Source organism: Diceros bicornis, chromosome X (genome assembly GCF_020826845.1).
Source record: "Diceros bicornis minor isolate mBicDic1 chromosome X, mDicBic1.mat.cur, whole genome shotgun sequence".
Classification (NCBI taxonomy): Eukaryota; Metazoa; Chordata; class Mammalia; order Perissodactyla; family Rhinocerotidae; genus Diceros; species Diceros bicornis.
The window spans coordinates 41198456-41218664 of record NC_080781.1 but is presented as its reverse complement, the minus strand read 5'-3'; the positions used below and the strand labels follow the sequence as shown (position 1 = coordinate 41218664).

The window sequence follows — 20209 nt, the reverse complement described above, 5'->3', positions numbered from 1 at the left end:
TTTTCAGCCATAATTTCTTCAAATACTTTTTTAGCCCCACACTCTTTCTCCTCTCCTTCTGGGACTCTGATGACACAAATGCCAGCTCTTTTGTTATAGTCTCACAGGTCCCTGAGGCTCTGCTCATTTTTTTTCCAATTTTCTTTCTGTTGTTCAAATTGGGTAATTTCTACTGTTCTATTGTCAAGTTCTCTGATTCTTTCCTCTGTCCTCTCTATTCTGCTGTTGAACACATCCATTGAGTTTTAAAATTTTAGTGTGTTTTTCAGTTCTAAAATTTCCATTTGGTTCTTCTTAATATCCATTTCTTTCTTGAGACTTTCTATTTTTGCATTTCAAGTATATGAAACTTGTTTATGATGGCTGCTTTAAAATTCTCGTAAGAGGAATTTGTGTCATCTCGATGTTGGTGTCTGTTGATTATCTTTTCTCATTCCAGTTGAGATTTTCCTGCTTCTTTGCATGATGCCTGATTTTCAATTATGTCCTAGATATTTTGGGAACTATGAGACTCTAGATATTATTTATTTTTTATTTATTATTTTTAAATGTTTTATTTATTTTTTTCCCCCAAAGCCCCAGTAGATAGTTATATGTCATAGTTGCACATCCTTCTAGTTACTGTATGTGGGACGCGGCCTCAGCATGGCTGGAGAAGCGGTGTGTCGGTGCGCGCCCTGGATCCGAACCCGGGCTGCCAGCAGCGGAGCGCATGCACTCAACCACCAAGCCACGGGGCCGGCCCAATCTAGATGTTATTTAAATCTTGTGTTTAGCAGGCCTCCTCCAAGACTGTTCTACTAGAAAGGAGAATCTCCTCCTTACTGCCAGGTAGAGGTCAAAGTACAGGTTCCCCACTTGGCCTCCTTTGACACCCCAGAGGGGGACAAGCACCTTGTTGCTGCTGGGTGGGGGTGGAACTTCAGACTCTCCACTACATTGCCACTGGCACCACCCTGGTGGGGAGGCAGAAGAGCACCTCATTACTGGGTAGAGGTGGAAGTCCAAGATCCCCACATAGCCGACGTTGACGCTGTGGGGGAGGGGCCTTATTACCCTCAGGCAGGGATGGAAATCTAGGCTCCCCACTCAGCCTTTGCTGACAGGAATGGGGGTGGGGGCCACAGTTTTTTCTGTGGCACTCGGCTGGAGTAGGGCAGTTATTTAAAATTTTCTCTCTTGGGCCAGCCCCGTGGCTTAGCGGTTAAGTGCGTGCACTCCGCTACTGGCAGCCCGGGTTCAGATCCCGAGCACACACCAACGCACCGCTTCTCCGGCCATGCTGAGGCTGCGTCCCACATACAGCAACTAGAAGCATGTGCAACTATGACATACAAGTATCTACTGGGGCTTTGGGGATAAAAAAAAGAAAAGGAGGAGGATTGGCAATAGATGTTAGCTCAGAGCTGGTTTTCCTCAGCAAAAAGAGGAGGATTGGCATGGATGTTAGCTCAGGGCTGATCTTCCTCACAAAAATAAATAAATAAATAAATAAATAAATAAATAAATAAATAAAATTTTCTCTCTTGCTACATTGCCCCTTTCCTGGTACTTTAGCTAGAGAGAGCAGGCTTTCTTGGGGCTGTTTTTGTCTGCACCAGTTGGCATTCTGGGTTGCTAGCTTCTCCAGCACCCAGTCCAGGATATATGAGGCAGAAGGAAAACTCAGGGAAATCACTGCTGTGTCATTCCTCAGGTTCCGAGGTCCCCAGCCTCCAACCCACAGAATCTTCTTATCTTTGTTTTATGTATAATGTCCAAGGGTTTTAGCTATACTTAGCAGGAAAAATAAGGAGAACTGTGTCTATTTCATTTTGGTCCTATTGGTTATTTTTAACTTAATTTTTTTAATAGGCAATACATTCACATGGTTCGCTCCCCCAACTCCCCAGATCTCCCTAGCCAGTAAACCAATCTTGATTATTTTGTGGATGGGTGAGTGGATGGGTGGAGTATATGCTTAGAGATTATGCAAATAAAGCAACTAAAAAAATGTCCTTAATATTTTCCACAAAGTTAGTAAATGCTGTTATGTTGAACACTGATTTTTTAAAAAAATTATTATTTATTTTTAACTTTTTTATCATGAACTATTACACACATTTTGAATAATGCTGCTGTAAATGTTCTTGAACATGCCTCCTGTTGCACATGTGCACATATTCCAATTGGATGTATTTCCATGAATGGAATCACTGTGTCCTAGTTCGTGCATGCTTCAACATTACCAGATAAAGCCAAAATGCTTTCCAACATGGTTGTACCAGTGTACACCGCCGTCAGCAATATGAGAGTTCTCATTGCATCATGTTCTCTCCAACACTTTGCATTGTCAGTCTTTTTCTTTGAAGACGTTCTAGGGGCTGTATAGTGGTATCTCATTGTGGTTTGAATTTGCATGCCCTGGTTACTAAGGAGGGTAAGCCCTTATGTGTTTATTGATGCCTTAGATTTCCTCTCTTGTAAAACGTCTGTTCAAATTCTTTGCCCAGTTTTTTTTTTTTTTTTTTTTTTGTGAGGGAGATCAGCCCTGAGCTAACATCCATGCTAATCCTCCTCTTTTATTTGCTGAGGAAGACCGGCTCTGAGCTAACATCTATTGCCAATCCTCCTCCTTTTTTTACCCCAAAGCCCCAGTAGATAGTTGTATGTCATAGTTGCACATCCTTCTAGTTGCTGTATGTGGGACGTGGCCTCAGCATGGCCGGAGAAGCGGTGCATTGGTGCGCACCCGGATCCGAACCCGGGCCACCAGTTGCAGAGTGTGCGCACTTAACCACTAAGCCACGGGGCCGGCCCTGCCCACTTTTTTTTTGGCAGGGAAAGATTTACCCTGAGCTGACATCTGTTGCCAATCATCTTCTTTTTTTTTCCTTCTCCCCTAAGCCCCAGTGCGTGGTTGTATATCCTAGTTGCAAGTCCTTCTAGTTCTTCTATGTGAGCCGCCTCCACAGCATGGCTACTGAGAGACAGGTGGTGTGGTTCTGCAACCGGGAAATGAACCCAGGCTGCTGAAGTGGAGAGCGGGGAACTTTAACCACTAGGCCATCAGAGCTGGCTCCCTTTGCCCACTTTTCTACTAGGTGGTCTCTTTTCTTATTGGTTTGTAAGAGTTCTTTACATCCTCTGGATATGAGCCCTTTGTCAATAATATGTATTGCAGATATCTTCTCCTATTCTGTGGCTTTCCTTTTTTTCTCTTACAATGCTGTCTTTGAAATGAATAGAAGTTTTCAACTTTATTGTAGACAGGCTGATCAATCTTTTTCTTAATAGTTAATATTTTTAGCATCCCATTTGAGAATTATTTTCCTAACCCAAGATCATCAAGATATTCATCTATATTATCTTTTTTTTTATATTATCTTTTAAAAGCTTTATTGTTTTGCCTTTCGCCCCGTATGTTCTTCCAAATGCCTTTTAGCCCCCTTTGTGTCTTCCTATGTTGGGAGTCCAAGTCTTTAAGTTGTTTTTTATTTTACTCAATTCTGTATTGCCATTGCCTGGCACATAATCAATCAGTAAATGTATTGTATGTAGTTCCTACATTAACTAGAGAACTTAAAGAGAGCCTATTTTAATCCTCATTTTTGAAAAAAGAATGAATGAATAAATAAATGAATGTAGTACACAATGGATGTCAAGATACTTCAATGAGTTTTTTTCTCTCACAAAATAAAATACAAAGCTAGGTACTGAGTGAAAATCCTACATGATACACTATGGTAAAAGTCATTCAAAACAACTTCCTATTTATCTTTCCTCTATCCCACAGTGCTGACCATGTCACCTTGAACAGGATTATGTTGTTACAGGTCTCAGTGTCATTTGAGGATGTGACTGTGGACTTCAGCAGAGAGGAGTGGCAGCACTTGGACTCTGCTCAGAGACGACTGTACCGGGATGTGACACTAGAAAACTACAGCCACTTGCGCTCAGTGGGTGAGCACAGCCGCCCTATGCGTCCGCCAGGGGCCTCAGTGAGGCCATTTCCATTCCCAGCTGCTGAGTGCTCTGGGACATCTTAAGTGTGTGATGGTGTCATCCTTGATTGGTCTGAGATTCTTCAGTCCCTTTTCAGCACTATTATTATTACTCTATTCCCCAGTGAAATGTGATTACTTTTCTGAAGAGCAAATGGAAGTATCATTGAGAGGCCCCCGAAACCCAATTAGCTGGACCCAATCCTGTATCATGTCCTGTTAACAGGGTACCAAGTTCCCAAACCAGAGGTCATCTTCAAGTTGGAGCAAGGAGAGGGGCCATGGACGTTAGAGGGGGAAACCCCATACCAGAGCTGTTCAGGTGAGTGAGTGTGACCCGGGAAGATGGGGGACATGGAAGTAAATCTCACTTTTTCTAGGAGAGGCTGATACCTTTGAAAGGCTCTGAAGATAACCTGTCTTGAAGGTTCTAAACTTCTGGAGTTAATGGCAGAAAGTTGACAGAAGCCCCTCAGATACTAAATGCCATCTCCAAATATGACTATTGCCACATCTGTTATCTTCTTTGCTTGGCTTTTTGGCAAGACAGTTTTCTCTAATCTCTGTACACTGAATCACATACATACCACCCTGTCTTATCTAGAACCTTTTTATTCTTCCTACTCCTCTCCCACACCCCTTATCTTAGATTCCTTGTATATTCAGGTATTTAAAAATTTATTTCCTTTTATTCCATTCCCCATATCCATTCTTTATTCCATTTTTATTCATTCTCCATATCCAGTCCCATGGGCAACTGATCTAATGTGTTTGACCTTTGAATTTGTGTGGTATTCTCTTAAAGCCTGAAGTATTGGTTTATGAGTATGTAATTTTAGCATATATAAATTATATTATGCTACGTGTCTTAATTCTGTTCCTTTTTTTCACACATCCCTAAAGTCTGTCCATATTGTGGTGTGTTCATCTGGCTTCATTCCTTCAAATTGCTGCACTGTATTCCACAGTGTGCCAGCACCACAACTTACTTAACCATTCACCCAGTGGTGGAACCTAGGGTTGTCGCTAACTCCCAGCTGATACAAACAACTCTATGATAAATTTCTACATAAATGTTCCCTTATGGAGTATGAGAATTTCTCAGGGATGTATGTAGAAGACAAGGTTTGCCAGATCATTGCATATTCTTATCCTGAATTTGACTGAGCGCCACCATATTATTCTCAGATTGGCTGCAGTAATCTATACTCCTAGCAATAGTGCACAAGGGTTCTAGTTTTCCTAGAGTTTCTGCCAACAATTAGTAGTACCAAAGTTTCTCATTTTTTGGCCAACAATGAGTTTAAAGTGGGATCTCATTTTTATTTTGCATTTCTCCAATACCTAGTTTGAGCATTTCATTACTGACCTGTTGTGGTCTCTTTAAGTGTCCCTCCTATGAGTGACCTTGTTCACGTTCCCATTGTTTCATTGAGTTTCCTGTCTGTTTCTTACAGATTTGCATTCAGTTTATTCTTTGCCCTTTTTTCAGCCTTCTCCTCCTCATTATCCCTATAAATTAGGTTGCCCTAGGGACCCTGTCTACTGTTCACCAGTCTTGTCTTCATACACATGCAAGGATTCATCCGTACTGAAATTCTGATGACTCTGCTTTTGACATCTCCATTGTCTGTTTTTCACTGGCACTTTAGTACTAAATTTAGCTACCCAAAAAGTTCCCATGAGATGTTTCTCTTGATCCTCAATACAGTCATGCGTCGCTTAACAATGAGGATATATTCTTGGAAATGTGTTGTTAGACAATTTCCTCGTTGTGGAAACATCATAAAGTATACTAAAGGGGAACAAAATTTGCCACCTCAAAATGTGTCTCTTTAACAGATGATTATTTTAGGCTGATTATTTTTAAGAAACAAAAGACTCAGAAAGTTTTTCTTGTTACCTCTCCCTTAACTGCCTAAAGAATTCAGATTAAAAACACCTCTCTTAGGAAGTGAGCTATCACCTTAGCTTAACATGAAGTAGGTGGTAGATAGGGAGGAACCTAGAAAAGCCTGCTTGTTGGTCTCCCCTCTGTGTTCTTCTGTTTCTGTGTAGCCAAACACTTGTTTTCCAAATGTTTGCTCCTTTTCATCTACCTGTGAATTGCCTTCCTTCTATTTGAAGTCTCTGACTCTCCCCACCCCCAACATCTTCTTTTTGTCTTTAGCTGAGGATGGTATTTAAAGTGAGAGCCTCAGCCACTTTAGCAAGTTACTCAGTTTTCCTGGGTTTCTCCATGTGAGAAACTTTTGTTTCTTTTTCTCCTATTAATCTGTCTCCTGTCAGTTTAACTCTTAGACCAGCCAGAAGAATCTAGAAGGGTAGAGAAAAATTTCTTCCTCCTCTACAGTACTTACACAAACCTAGATGGTATAGCTTACTGCACACCTAGGCGATATGGTACTAGTTTTATGGAACCACTGTCGTATATGCAGCCCGTCATCGACCATAACGTTGTTTTATGGTGCATGACTATACATCCGAAATTGGAATCATCACCTCACATATCAGAAACCCTTCTCACCTTCCAAATTTTGTCACGTTCTGTCAGTGTTTCTTAAATCTTTTAGTCATTTTTTATTAATCACTCTACAGTTCCTACTGCTTTTCCATTTTTGCAAATAAAATTTTCAGTTCTGAGTTCATCTTCTCAGTTCCTAGTAATATCACCCAAAACCAGCTCCATATTGTTTTATGCCTGGATTGTTATTATTCTATTCCTGATTAGATTTGCTGATTCCATTCTTTTTATTATTTCACTTTAAATGCTAATGACAGATTTCATTACCTAAAACATTCCATTTATCTTGCCATGAGCTTTATGAAATAAACCTACAATTACTCCCCATTACCTAGTATGTGGCAATTAAACTCTTCTTTCAAGGAGATAAACAACATGGCCACATATTTCCAATTCAAACTTGTATCTATATTTTTTCTATAACCTCTGCTACCTCCATTTTTAACATTTTTATGATTCCATGAGGTTTATTTATGTTAATAATCTATGAGTTTTGACAAATGCATGTAGTCATGTAACTGTCACCACAATCAAGATATAGAACAAAAAATTACCTCAAGCCCCTTGGTTGTCTCTCCTTCCAACTTCCAGCTGTGGAAACTACTGATCTCTCTTCTGTCTCTATAGTTTTGCCTTTTCCAGAATGTCATATAAATGGAATCATACAGTACAAAGCTTTTTGAGCCTGGCTTCTTTCACATAATGCATTTGAAACTCATTCATACTATTGTGTGTTTCCATAGTTTGTTCTTTTTTATTGCTGAGTAGTATTCCATAGTATGGATTTACCACAGTTTGTTTATCCATTCACTAGTTGGGTGGTTTCCAGTTTGGTGATTATGAATAAAGGCACTATAAACATCTATTTACAGATTTAGTGTGATGATAAGATTTCACTTCTCTAAGGTAATTATCTAGGAATGAGATTGCTGGGTTATATGTTAAGTATATCTTTACCTTTGTCAGAAACTGCCAAACTGTTTTCCAAGGTGGCTGTACCATTTTATATTCTAACCATCTATGAATGAGAGTTCTAATTGATCTACATCCTCACCAACACTTGGAATTGTCCATTTAAAAAATTTTTAGCCATTCTAATAGTTGGGTAGTGGTATCTTACTGTTGTTTTAATTAGCATTTAAATAATGTTTAATATTTGACATCTGTATATCTTCTTTGGTGGAGTATTTGTACAAATCTTTTGCCCAGTTTTCTACAGAGAACTTTGTTTTCTTATTGTTGAGTTTTGAAAGTTCTTTATGTATTCTAGGCACAAATTATTTATCAGATAAGTGTTTTGCAAGTTTTTTCTTTTTATTTTGTTTATCGGTGTTTTTCATGAGAAGTTTTAAATTTTGGCAAAGTCTAATTTATCTTTTTTCTTCTTTTATGGAGTGTGCTTTTGGTGTTGCATCTAGGAAATCTTTACCTAATCCAAGGTCACAAAATATTTAGGTTTTACATTTAGTTCTGTGATACCTTTTGCATTAATTTTTGTATGTGATTTAAGGTATGGATCAAAGTTCATCTTTTTTGCACATGACTCTCCAATCATTCCAGCATCATTTATTTTTAAAAACTATCCTTCCCGGTGGCGCAAGTGGTTGGGTGTGCGCGCTCCGCTGTGGTGGCCCGGGGTTCGCCGGTTCAGATCCCAGGCGCGCACCGACGCACTGCTTGGCAAGCCATGCTGTGGCAGCGTCCCATATAAAGTGGAGGAAGATGGGCACGGATGTTAGCCCAGGGCCAGACTTCCTAAGCAGAAAAAAAATAAAAGAAGAGGATTGGCAGATGTTAGCACAGAGCTGATCTCCTCACACACACACACACACACACACACACACACACAAACTATCCTTTCTCAACTGAATTGCTTTTGAACCTTTATTGAGAATCAGTTGTCACATGTGTGAGTCTCTTTCTGGACTCTTCATTCTGTTCCATTGATCTATTCATCCATCTTTACACCATTCTCACACTGTCTTTTTTTTTTAATAATTTTATTTATTTATTTACTTTTTCCCCCAAAGCCCCAGTAGATAGTTGCATGTCATAGCTGCACATCCTTCTAGTTGCTGTATGTGCGACGTGGCCTCAGTATGGCCGGAGAAGCAGTGCGTTGGTGCGCACCCGGGATCCTGGCCTGGGCCGTCAGCAGCGGAGCACGCACACTTAACCGCTAAGCCATGGGGCCGGCCCTCACACTGTCTTAATTAGTGATCTATGCAGTAAATTTGAAATCATGTAGTGTTAGTCCTCCAACTTTATTTTTCTCTTTCAAATTATTTTGGCTATTTTAAGTCCTTTGTGTATCCATAAGAATTTTAGAATCAGTTTTTCAGTTTCTACAGAAGTGAATTTTGGTTGGGATTACACTGAATCTATAGATGAGTTTGGAGAGAATTGACATCTTAACATTTTTGAGTCGTCCAATTCATGAATAAGTTATTTACCTCCATTCATTTAGGTCTTCTTTAATTTCTCTCAGCACTGCTTTCTACCTTTCAGTATACAGGTCTTGTGCATCTTTTGTCAGATTTATCCCTAAGTATACCATATTTTATGCTATTTTTCCCAGCTGTATTGAGATATAGTTGACATACAACATTGTGTAATTTTAAGGTGTACCACCTGTTGATTTGATACATTTATATATTGCAAAATGACTACCACCATAGCATTAGCTACCACCTCCATCCCATCACATAGTTACCATTTCTTTTTTGTGGTGAAAACATTTAAGATCTACACTTTTAGTGGTATACGGTATCATTAACTAGAATCACCATGCTGTACCTTAGATCCCCAGAACTTGTTCATCTTATAACTGAAAGTTTGTACCCTCCTTTGACCAATATCTTCCCATTTCCTCCACTTCCAACCCTGGTAACCACCACTCTACTCTCTGTTTCTCCAAGTTTGACTTTTTTAGATTCCACATACAAGTGATAATACCATACAGTATCTTTCTCTGACTTATTTCACTTAGCATAATGCCCTCAAAGTTCAGCCAAGTTGTGACATGATGTCCTTCTTTCTAATGGCTGAATAATATTCCATTGTGTGTGTGTATATATATATACACACACACACACACACACACACCACATCTTCTTTATCTATTTAACGTTAACAGACACTTAGGTTGTTTCCATGTCTTGGCTATTGTGAGTAATGCTGCAATGAACATATGAGTGCAGATATCTCTACAAGATCCTGTTTTCCATTCCTTTGGATAAATACCCAGAAGTGGGATAGCTGGATCATATGGTAGTTCTATTTTTAATTTTTTGAGGAATCTCCGTACTGTTTTCCATAGCAGCTGCACCAATTTGCATTCCCACCAACAGTGCACAAGGGTTCCCTTTTCTCCACATCCTCACCAACGCTTTCTATCTCTTGTCTTTTGGATGATGGCCATTCTAACAGAGGTAAGGTAATGTCTCATTGTGGTTTTGGTTTGCATTTCCCTGATGATTCCTGATGTCCAGAACATTTTCATGTACCTGTTGACCATCTATATGTCTTCTTTGGAAAACTGTTCAAGTCCTCTGTCCATTTTTCATTTGGTTTGGTTTTTTTACTACTGAGTTGTATAATTTATTTATATATTTTGGATATTAATTCCTTATCAGATATATGATTTGCAAATATCTTCTCTCATTCAGTAGGTTGCTTTTTCATTTTGTCGATTGTTTCTTTTGCTATGCATTTTTAACATTTTCTTGATGTCTACCATATTTGATAGTGTTCCCTGAATCTGACTCTTTATTCTGTGCTCTGTCTATTCAGATGATACATTTTCACTTTGTGATCAGCTTTCACTGTTCCATGAAATGGCTCTTAATTACTCCAGCATATAGGACTCTTTTCCTTTTTCTCATCCTCTATCCCACGGGAACTCAGAGAAAAGCACAGGATTTTAGACTGTGTGGTACCTGAGGCATTTACCTCTATGATTTTAGAAAGTTCCCAGAATTAAGAGCCTGTTTCTTATTATATAACTTGGGATCTGATCAGGAGAAAGAAACCACATACTAATTTGAACAGGGAAAGTTTAACATAAAGAATTATTATCTATAGTGAGATTGAAGTGATAAGAGATTAGCTAGTAATAGCAAAGAGGACTCTAAAGAATAAAGGAATAGCAGATTAAAGGAACAGCCAGTACCTCTAGGGCTGTGATGGAGCATGCAAGGAAGAACCTCTCCTGCTTCCCAGGGATGAATCAAGACCTTGTTGGGAGGGCACAGCCATGGCTCACAGCATTGCAGAAGAGTTGCTGTGGTGCCACTTTGGTAGAACTTGCTGGAACTCTACACTCTGGGGTTCCAGAGAAAGCTGATCATAGGGAAGTGTCTCACTGGAGGTATTCCACTACAAATCACCTGAGAGGGGTGCCAAGGGAAACTTCTGGGTACTAGGTACTGCTGGCTGTAATGCACTGCAGGAGCCTGGAGCTGGAGAAGCTACTAGTGCTGCAGGAGCTGGGTGCTTGGGAAGCCACCCGCACTGCAGGAGCTGAGGTCTAGAGAAGTCATCCACACTGCAAGACCTGGGTGCCTGGGAAGCTGCATCTGGAGCTTCAGGAGGTGCATCAGGAGCCAGATGTTTGTGAAGCCACCTGCACTGCAGGATCCTGGTGCTAGACAAGCTGTCCTTGCTGGAGGAGCCTGCTGAGTGAGCCCACTACAGCTAGGAAGCAAAACCCGTTCCTTCTGCAGTGTTTCTCCATTGCCCTAGACCGACAAGGCTTAACATCACCAGATGGCAAAGGAAAAAAACATATGTAAAGAAACTCGGGGGGCCGGCCCAGTGGTGCAAGCAGTTAAGTGCGGAGCCGCCCAGGGTTCACTGGTTCGGATCCCAGGCGCGCACTGACTCACCGCTTGTTAAGCCATGCTGTGGCGGCGTCCCATATGAAGTGGAGGAAGATGGGCACGGATGTTAGCCCAGGACCAGTCTTCCTCAGCAAAAAAGAGGACGATTGGCGTTGGATGTTAGCTCAGGGCTGGTCCTTCTCACAAAAAAAAAAAAAAAAGAGAGAGACTCGGATCCATTTTTGAAGAGTAGGCAAGGAAGAGTGAATTTGCAGCTGAGAAGCAAGAAATTGATAACTCGGACATTTATTTTTCAATTTTCTGAAGCAAAGCATGGAAAATATTTAGTAAACTTAAATTTATTGAATTTGGAGAGATAGGCAGAGGAGGGGATTTTGCTGTCTTTCACAAGGAGTTTTCAAGTGTTTGCTCAGCAGAATTCAAAGGACCATAGATTATATTTGGAAGAGGAAGACAACTGCATGAAATGTTAACAATTTCAGCCTTTGTGTATTAATTCTTTCTAATGCAAAACTGTGCCAAATTTAATATTAATATGAGTGGTACCATGCCAGCTTTATAAATTCATAGCAGAACTAATCTCCCTAGAGGTGCACTGAAATTGGAGCTGTTCTCAAGGACAATACATTTTGAATATGCACAGAGGAGCAAAACAACAAGCTTAATATACGTGTATATCCTCTCTTATATAAGATTCTGAGGTGAATGGGGCCATTCAACAAGTCACCTCTGATCCTGACGGGTCATTCAAGGACTTTGTTCCAAGTCATTGCTCTGCCACCTCCTAGGGTACTGTTGTCAGCTGTGTGGTTGACATTGGGACATTGTTCAGTCCACTGGATAGGGGGAAGGGGGAATAGAGGAGATTCGCCCACTGTCTTAAGGCCTGGCCTGGAAGTGGCACATATCACTTGTGCTCATACTCCACTGGTGGGAACAAAGTGAGGCTGGTAAATGTAATGCCCAGCTACATTCTATTACTATAAAAGAAGAGGTGAATAGATTTTGGTGGATGGCTTGCATTTTCTGCAATAGATGGCCTTTCCTTTCCTATTTGACACTGTTGAAAGCATATATTCCTGGGACCAAGGAAAACTTGCTATAGAGATGGAGCACAGATAGCTATTTACTGTTTGTCTGTGTCAGGATGGCTGGTGTTGCAACAGTTTTTCCTATAGATATAGAGGAATTGGAGTTTGAGGCACATAAATTTAATATTGATTCTCATAATGGTTCAGGGGGAAAAGCAAGAGGAAGCAGAGAGATTAGTAAGGTTTTAGAGTTGATGTGTAATAAGGACATACAATCTGAAATATTTCTTCATGCCAGGCTTCCCCTTAACAGACTTCGGTTTCTTCTTGTGGTTACTCTACTCACTATCCAGACCTCCTACATAGTGGATATGGATTCCCAGGGTTCAAATCCCATCTCTCTCACTTTTTTAACTATTTGATCTTCAATAAGTTACATAACTTCTCTATGCTTCTGTTTTCTCATCTGTGAAACACAATTGATAATGATAGCTACCTCTTAGGGTTTTGTGAGGATTAAATGATCTATTTTGTGTAAAGCACTTGGAACAGTACCTGGTGCCTCATAAATGGTATATAATTGTTTTGCATGTAGTAAGTGTTCTAGAAGAATTTTGTGTTACTATTTTCATTATTGTCATATGGCTCGTCCATTTCTCAGTGCTCATCCTGTCTGAACTACATGTACCCTCTATCTTCTGATACTTGTTCTTTGAGTCATTTTTCTTTTTTTCATTTTCTTTTTAGATGAAGATATGGGGCAAACCCAACAACAGAGAATTTCTGGAGAAGTTTCATTCCACTGTGAGAAATTTGATCAATCCACAGGAGAAGATTCATTGTGTTCTATTTTTGAAGAATTTTGGCAAGATAATGACCAGCTAGAGAGATATCAAGAACACCAAAATAACCCTTTAAGTGATATGAAAGTATTGATTAAGAAGAGGGGCTTTGAATGTAAAAACATTGAAAAAATAATTCATGTGAGTACCAAGCTTGTTCCTTCAATTAAAAGACTCCATAACTATGACACATTTGGAAAGAGCTTGAAGCATACTTTAAACTTACATAATTATAATAAAAGTAGTGCAACAAAGAACCTTGGTAAGATTTTTGGAAATGGTAACAATTTTGCCTGTAGCTCTTCCTCTACTAAGAATGAGAATGCTAATACAGAAGCAAATTCCTGTGAACATAATCAATGTGAGAAACACCTTGGCCACAAACAAGTTCTCATCCACCATCAGAAAATTCATACTGGGGAGAAACTTTATGTATGTACAGAATGTGTGAAGAGCTTCACCCAGAAGTCACATCTCTTTGAGCACCAGAGACTTCATGCTAGAAAAAAATCCCATGAATGCATTGAAAGTGAGAAAGTCTTCACTCAGAAGCCACCAACTGATGTAGCTCAGAGTGTTTATACAGGAGAGAAAGAGAAACCCTATATATGTACTCAATGTGGGAAGACCTTTACTCTCAAGTCAAACCTCATTACACATCAGAAAATTCATACTGGGCAGAAACCCTATAAATGCAGTGAATGTGGAAAAGCTTTTTTCCACAGATCATATCTCTTTAGACATATGAGAATTCATACAGGAGAAAAACCTTATGAATGTAGTGAATGTGGAAGAGGCTTCTCCCAGAATTCAGACCTCAATATACATCAGAAAACTCATACTGGAGAGAAACACTATGCATGCAGTGAATGTGGGAAAGCCTTCACAAGAAAATCAGCACTCAGGATGCATCAGAGAATTCACACAGGAGAGAAACCCTATGTATGCACTGAATGTGGGAAGGCCTTCATCCAGAAATCACATTTCAATACACATCAGAGAATTCATACTGGAGAAAAACCTTATGACTGCAGTGACTGTGGGAAATCATTCACTAAGAAGTCACAACTCCATGTGCATCAAAGAATTCACACAGGAGAAAAACCCTATATATGTACAGAATGTGGAAAGGTCTTCACTCATAGGACAAATCTCACTACACATCAGAAAACTCATACTGGAGAAAAACCCTATATGTGTGCTGAATGTGGGAAGGCTTTCAGTGATCAGTCAAATCTCATTAAACACCAGAAAACTCATACTGGAGAGAAACCCTATAAATGCAATGGCTGTGGAAAAGCCTTCATATGGAAGTCACGCCTCAAAATACATCAGAAATCTCATATTGGAGAGAGACACTATGAATGCAATGAATGTGGGAAAGCCTTTATCCAGAAATCAACACTAAGTGTACATCAGAGAATCCATACAGGAGAGAAACCCTATGTTTGTCCTGAATGTGGAAAGGCCTTCATCCAGAAATCACACTTCATTGCGCATCATAGAATCCATACTGGAGAGAAGCCTTATGAATGCAGTGATTGTGGGAAATGCTTCACTAAGAAGTCACAACTCCGTGTGCATCAGAAAATTCACACAGGAGAGAAACCCAATATATGTGCTGAATGTGGAAAGGCATTCACTGACAGGTCAAATCTCATAACACATCAGAAAATCCATACTAGAGAGAAACCCTATAAATGCAGTGACTGTGGAAAAACCTTCACTTGGAAGTCACGCCTCACTATCCATCAAAAATCTCATACTGGAGAGAGACACTATGAATGCGGTAAATGTGGGAAAGCTTTCATCCAGAAAGCAACACTAAGTATGCATCAAATAATTCACACAGGAAAGAAACCCTATGCTTGTACAGAATGTCAGAAGGCCTTCAATGACAGGTCAAATCTCATTAAACATCAGAAAACTCATAGTGGAGAAAAACTCTATAAAGCCAGTGACTAAAAAAGCCTTTGGCTGGAAATCACAACCAGGTCTGCATCAGATGTCTCATAGTGGGGAAGAGGAGTGCCTGATGCTGCAATCATTGGGCAGGGGGAAGTAGATATGACAGACTACAGCTTAAGTGAACAGAAGGCAAACAGTGCCAAGTACCCTCAATCAATTGGAAATACAAGTACCCGCATCACCACGGTTGATTTGCAAGTCTATGTGTAGGAAGATGCTTCGATAAAGCATTTGAGCAATAGTCCTCTTTGGTTTCATGATTCATACAGGGACTCTCAAGCTCCTACGAATGGCAGAAATAGAGACCCCAGGAGAAGACTTGTAATCTCCTATGTTTTACTTTTTGGATAAAGGACTTTATAAATTCAGCACTGATTAGTTCTTCATACCCTGGGATGTAAAAGTACTCAATATTGGCAAAAGTTTTTCAAATTTCTAAGGTGGGGAGAAGAGTTCTCATTATCCAAATACCTGTAGGGCACTGAAGTCAAGGCAAAAACCTATTTGGGAAGTCAGATCTGTGAGTAGAAGCCAGAAGTTTGTGTGACCATTGACGTTTAAGACACAGAAAAGATTGCCATAAGAAACTGTTCTTTCTCTTTCCTCTGAGAAGTCGCCATGGTATATTTTTTTAAATGAAATATAATTTTTAAACTTAAAGTCTGAGTTTATGCATTGGCCAATTAGGCATAGCTCTAGCCTATGTTACAGGAATACAGTTATTAAATGTTACAGACATCTAAAGGTGGCAGTTGTTCCCTCATTAAGTCCATGCTGTGGCAGCAGGTGATACACGCCTGAAAAAAGGTATGCATGCCTTCTAATCTATACCCCAAAAGCTATCATTTATTTATGTAAGCTGCAGACCATAGACTTCTTATCCCCTTAGTAACTGACTCTAAGTCAAGGGAACTGAGCCACAGCACTCTGGACTTCCATTCTCATCCACCGAAGCCTCTGCTTTCTTTGGGATTCCTGTTAGAAAAAGAATGGTTGAGAAATTGGGTTTCAATACATAAAATTTTGATTTTGTTTTTCTTCCCATTTGGTTAAGATATATTCATTTTCTGCATGCACATGTTTTGTGTAGAATTCTATGAGATAAAATCATGTTGTATTGTAGTTGGTTAGTCTAAGATATGGTTATAGTTTATTATAGGTGAATAACTGGAAGACTTCTCTAGAAAGAGCACTTGTTTTTTTTAAACACTGATATATAGAAACTTTCTCATTTTCCCTTAAATGTTTTTTACAATAGTCATAAGAAAAGGGGCTTTCTTTGTAGCATGCAAATTTATTTTATTTTTAAACCTTTTTATTAAAGTATAATGTGTACAGAAAATGCATATATCATAAGCATAGAGTTCAATGAATTCTCATAAACTGAACATACTCAGATCAAGAAACAGAACATGACCAGCCCCCCAGAAGCACTCCCTGTGTTCCTTTCCAGGCCTTACCATCCTCCCACCCCACAAGGGTAAACACTATCCTGACTTCTAACAGCATAGCTTAGTGTTGTCTGTTTGGTATTTTATATAAATTGAGTCAAACAATTGTATTTCATATTTTAGTAATATACTCTTTAGTGTCTATCTTCTTTCATTCACATTATGAATGTGCAGTTCATCCATATTGTTGAATGTAGTTGTACATAGTTCATTCTCATTGTCATGTTATATTCCATTGTGTAAATATGCTACAATATATTTATCCATTCTACTGTTGATGGACATGTAGGTTGTTTGTAGCTTGGAGCTATTACGAATAGTGCTGCTATAAATATTTTTGTACCTATGTATTGGTGAACATATTTATGAATTTCTGTTAGGTATATATGTAGGAGTTGAACTGCCAGGTCATAGGGTATCCATATGCTCAGCTTTAGTTTATAATACTAGTTTTCCAAAGTGGCTGTACCAATATATACTCCCACCAGCACAGTATATGAGTTCTAGTTGCTCCACATCCTCGTCAATACTTGGTATTTTCCATCTTTTTGGTGTGTGTGAGGAAGATCAGCCCTGAGCTAACATCCATGCTAATCCTCCTCCTTTTGCTGAGGAAGACCGGCCCTGAGCTAACATCTATTGCCAATCCTCCTCCTTTCTTTTTCCCCCAAGCCCCAGTAGATAGTTGTATGTCATAGTTACACATCCTTCTAGTTGCTGTATGTGGGACGTGGCCTCAGCATGGCTGGAGAAGCGGTGCGTTGGTGCGCGCCCGGGATCCGAACCTGGGCCGCCAGTAGTGGAGCGTGCGCACTAAACCACTTAAGCCATGGGGCTGGCCCTCCATCTTTTTTACTTTAGCCATTATGGTTGGTGTATAGTGATATCTCAGTGTGGTTTTAATTTTTATTTCCTTGCCCTCCAATCCCACTGTAGTATCTCCCCGAGACAGTTGACTGATATCTGAAATCTGAGACCCAGGCGTGGTCCTCACATGGCTACACCATTTTACATCCTACCAGCAATAGTAAGCAATTAGTAAGTTTAAATCTTCCCACACAAAAAAAGCCCAAAGCCAGATAGTTTAACTGGTTAATTGCATTAAACAGTTACAGGCAAAATAATATCAATACTCCACAAAATCTTTCAGAAAATAGAGGAGGAAGGAACATTCCTCAACTCTATAAGGCCAGTCTGACTCTGATATTTAAGGCATACAAACACATCACAAGAAAAGAAAACTACAGGCCCAATATTCCTCATGAATATAGATATATAAATCTTCAACAAAATATTAGCAAATTGAATCAAGCAACATATAAAACGATTATACATTATGACTAAGTGGGGTTTATTCCAGTCATGCAAGGCTGCTTCAACATTCAAAACTCAGTCAATGTAGGGCCGGCCCCGTGGCTTAGCGGTCAAGTGCACGCGCTCCGCCGCTGGCGGCCCGGGTTCGGATCCCGGGCGCGCACCGACGCAACGCTTCTCCGGCCATGCTGAGGCCGCTTCCCACATACAACAACTAGAAGGATGTGCAGCTATGACATACAACTATCTACTGGGGCTTTGGGGGGAAAAAATCAGTCAATGTAATCTACCATATTAACAGGCTAAAGAAGAAAAATCACATGATCTACAAATTCAATACAACTTTCCGGCAGGCTTTTTTCTCCAGAAATCGATAAGCTAATCTTAAAATTTATATAGAAATAGAAAAGACCAAGAATAGCAAGAAGGGGGCCGGCCCCGTGGCTTAGCGGTTAAGTGCATGTGCTCTGCTGCTGGCGGCCAGGCTTCAGATCCCGGGTGCGCAGCGACGCACCGCTTCTCCGGCCATGCTGAGGCCACGTCCCACATACAGCAACTAGAAGGATGTGCAGCTATGACGTACAACTATCTACTGGGGCTTTGGAGGGAAAAATAAATAAATAAATAAAATTATAAAAAAAAAAAGAAGAGCAAGAAGGAATTTGCCAAAGAAGAATAAAGTGGGAGGACATTCACCTCCCAATTTCAAAATTATTATAAAACTACAATAATCAAGACAATATGGTACTGGCATGGGAATAGAGATGTAGATCAATGGAACAGAATAGAGAGTCCGAGAATAAGCCCCCTTTGGGCTGGCCCGGCAGCATAGTGGCTGGGTTAGGTGTGCTCCGCTTTGGCAGCCCAGGTTTGCAGATTCAGATCCTGGGCACAGACCTACACCACTCATCAAGCCATGCTGTGGCAGTGACCCACAGAAAATAGGGGAAGATTGGCAAAGATATTAGCTCAGGGCCAATCTTCCTCAAGCAAAAAGAGGAGGATTGGCAACAGATGTTAGCTCAGGGCCGATCTTCCTCACCAAAAAAAATAAATAATAAATAAACCTTCATACTCATGGTAAATGTATTTTTTTTACAAAAGTGTGAATGCAATTCAATGGGGAAAGAAGTCTTTTCAACATTTGGTGCAGGGATAATTGGATATCCACATGCAAAAAGATGAATTTAAGTCTTCACACCATAATAAAAATTAACTCAAAATGGATCAGAGACATAAATATAAAAGCTGAAATCATAAAAGTTATAGCAGAAAACATAGGAGAAAATCTCTGTGCCTTTGTATGAGGCAAGGAACTCTTAGGACACCAAGAGCGTGATCCATAAAGAAAAACATGATAAATTGGACTTAATCAAAACTAAAAAGTTTGTGCTTCAAAAGACACCATTAAGGGCAAAAAAACACAAAACACAGACTGGGAGAAAACATTTGCAAATCATGTATCTGATAAAGGACTTGTATCCAGAATGTATAAAGAACTCTTACAACTCAATGAAAACAAGACGCACAACCCAGTATAAAAATGGGCAGAAGATCTGAAGAGACATTTCACCAAAGAAGGTATACAAATAAGCACATGAAGACATGCCCAACATCATTAGTCCTTAGAGAAATTCTAATTAAAACCACAATGAAGTACCACTTTACATGCACTAAAATCGCTATAATAAAAAAGACAATTATAACAAATGTTGGCAAGGATGTGGAGAATCAGGAACTTTCATACATTTCTGGTGTGAATGCATTAAAATGGTATAGCTGATTTGGAAAAGCTTGGCAGTTTCTTAAAAGGTAATTAATCAATTTACCATAGGACCCAGCAATGCCACTCCTATTATCTACCCAAAAGATATGTAACATGTTCATACAAACACTTGCACTTGAATATTCATAACAGCATGATTCATATGAGGCAAAAAGTAAAGACAATCGAAATGCCCATCAACTGGTAAATAGATAAACAAAATGTGGTATATTGCTCAGTGAAAGAAGTGAGACACAAAAAATCTAATATTGTATTTGTATACTGTATTTATATGAAATGTCCAGAAAAGTCAAATCTATAGAGATCCATAGATTACTGTTGTCTGAGGGTGAGAATGGGAACAATCATTAACTGTAAATTAGTACAAGGGATCTTACTGGGGTGATATAAATGTTCTAGAACTTAATTGTGGTGATCGTTGCACAATTAGGTAAATTTAATAAAGGTCGTTGAGGTGATCCTTAACTCC

The 20209-nt window shown here is 39.6% G+C and overlaps 1 protein-coding gene across 1 annotated transcript in view; it reads left to right on the top strand.

Moving 5' to 3' along the window:
• The window catches only part of ZNF41 (zinc finger protein 41), a 39597-nt gene extending 22278 nt beyond the window's left edge, over positions 1 to 17319 (top strand). Inside the window, 4 exon segments of the mRNA XM_058535725.1 lie at positions 3816 to 3942; positions 4210 to 4305; positions 13127 to 15182; positions 15184 to 17319. Of these exon segments, the coding sequence (XP_058391708.1) occupies positions 3816 to 3942; positions 4210 to 4305; positions 13127 to 15182; positions 15184 to 15286 (2382 nt within the window). The 3' untranslated portion in view covers positions 15287 to 17319.
• Positions 17320 to 20209: the final 2890 nt, after the last annotated feature.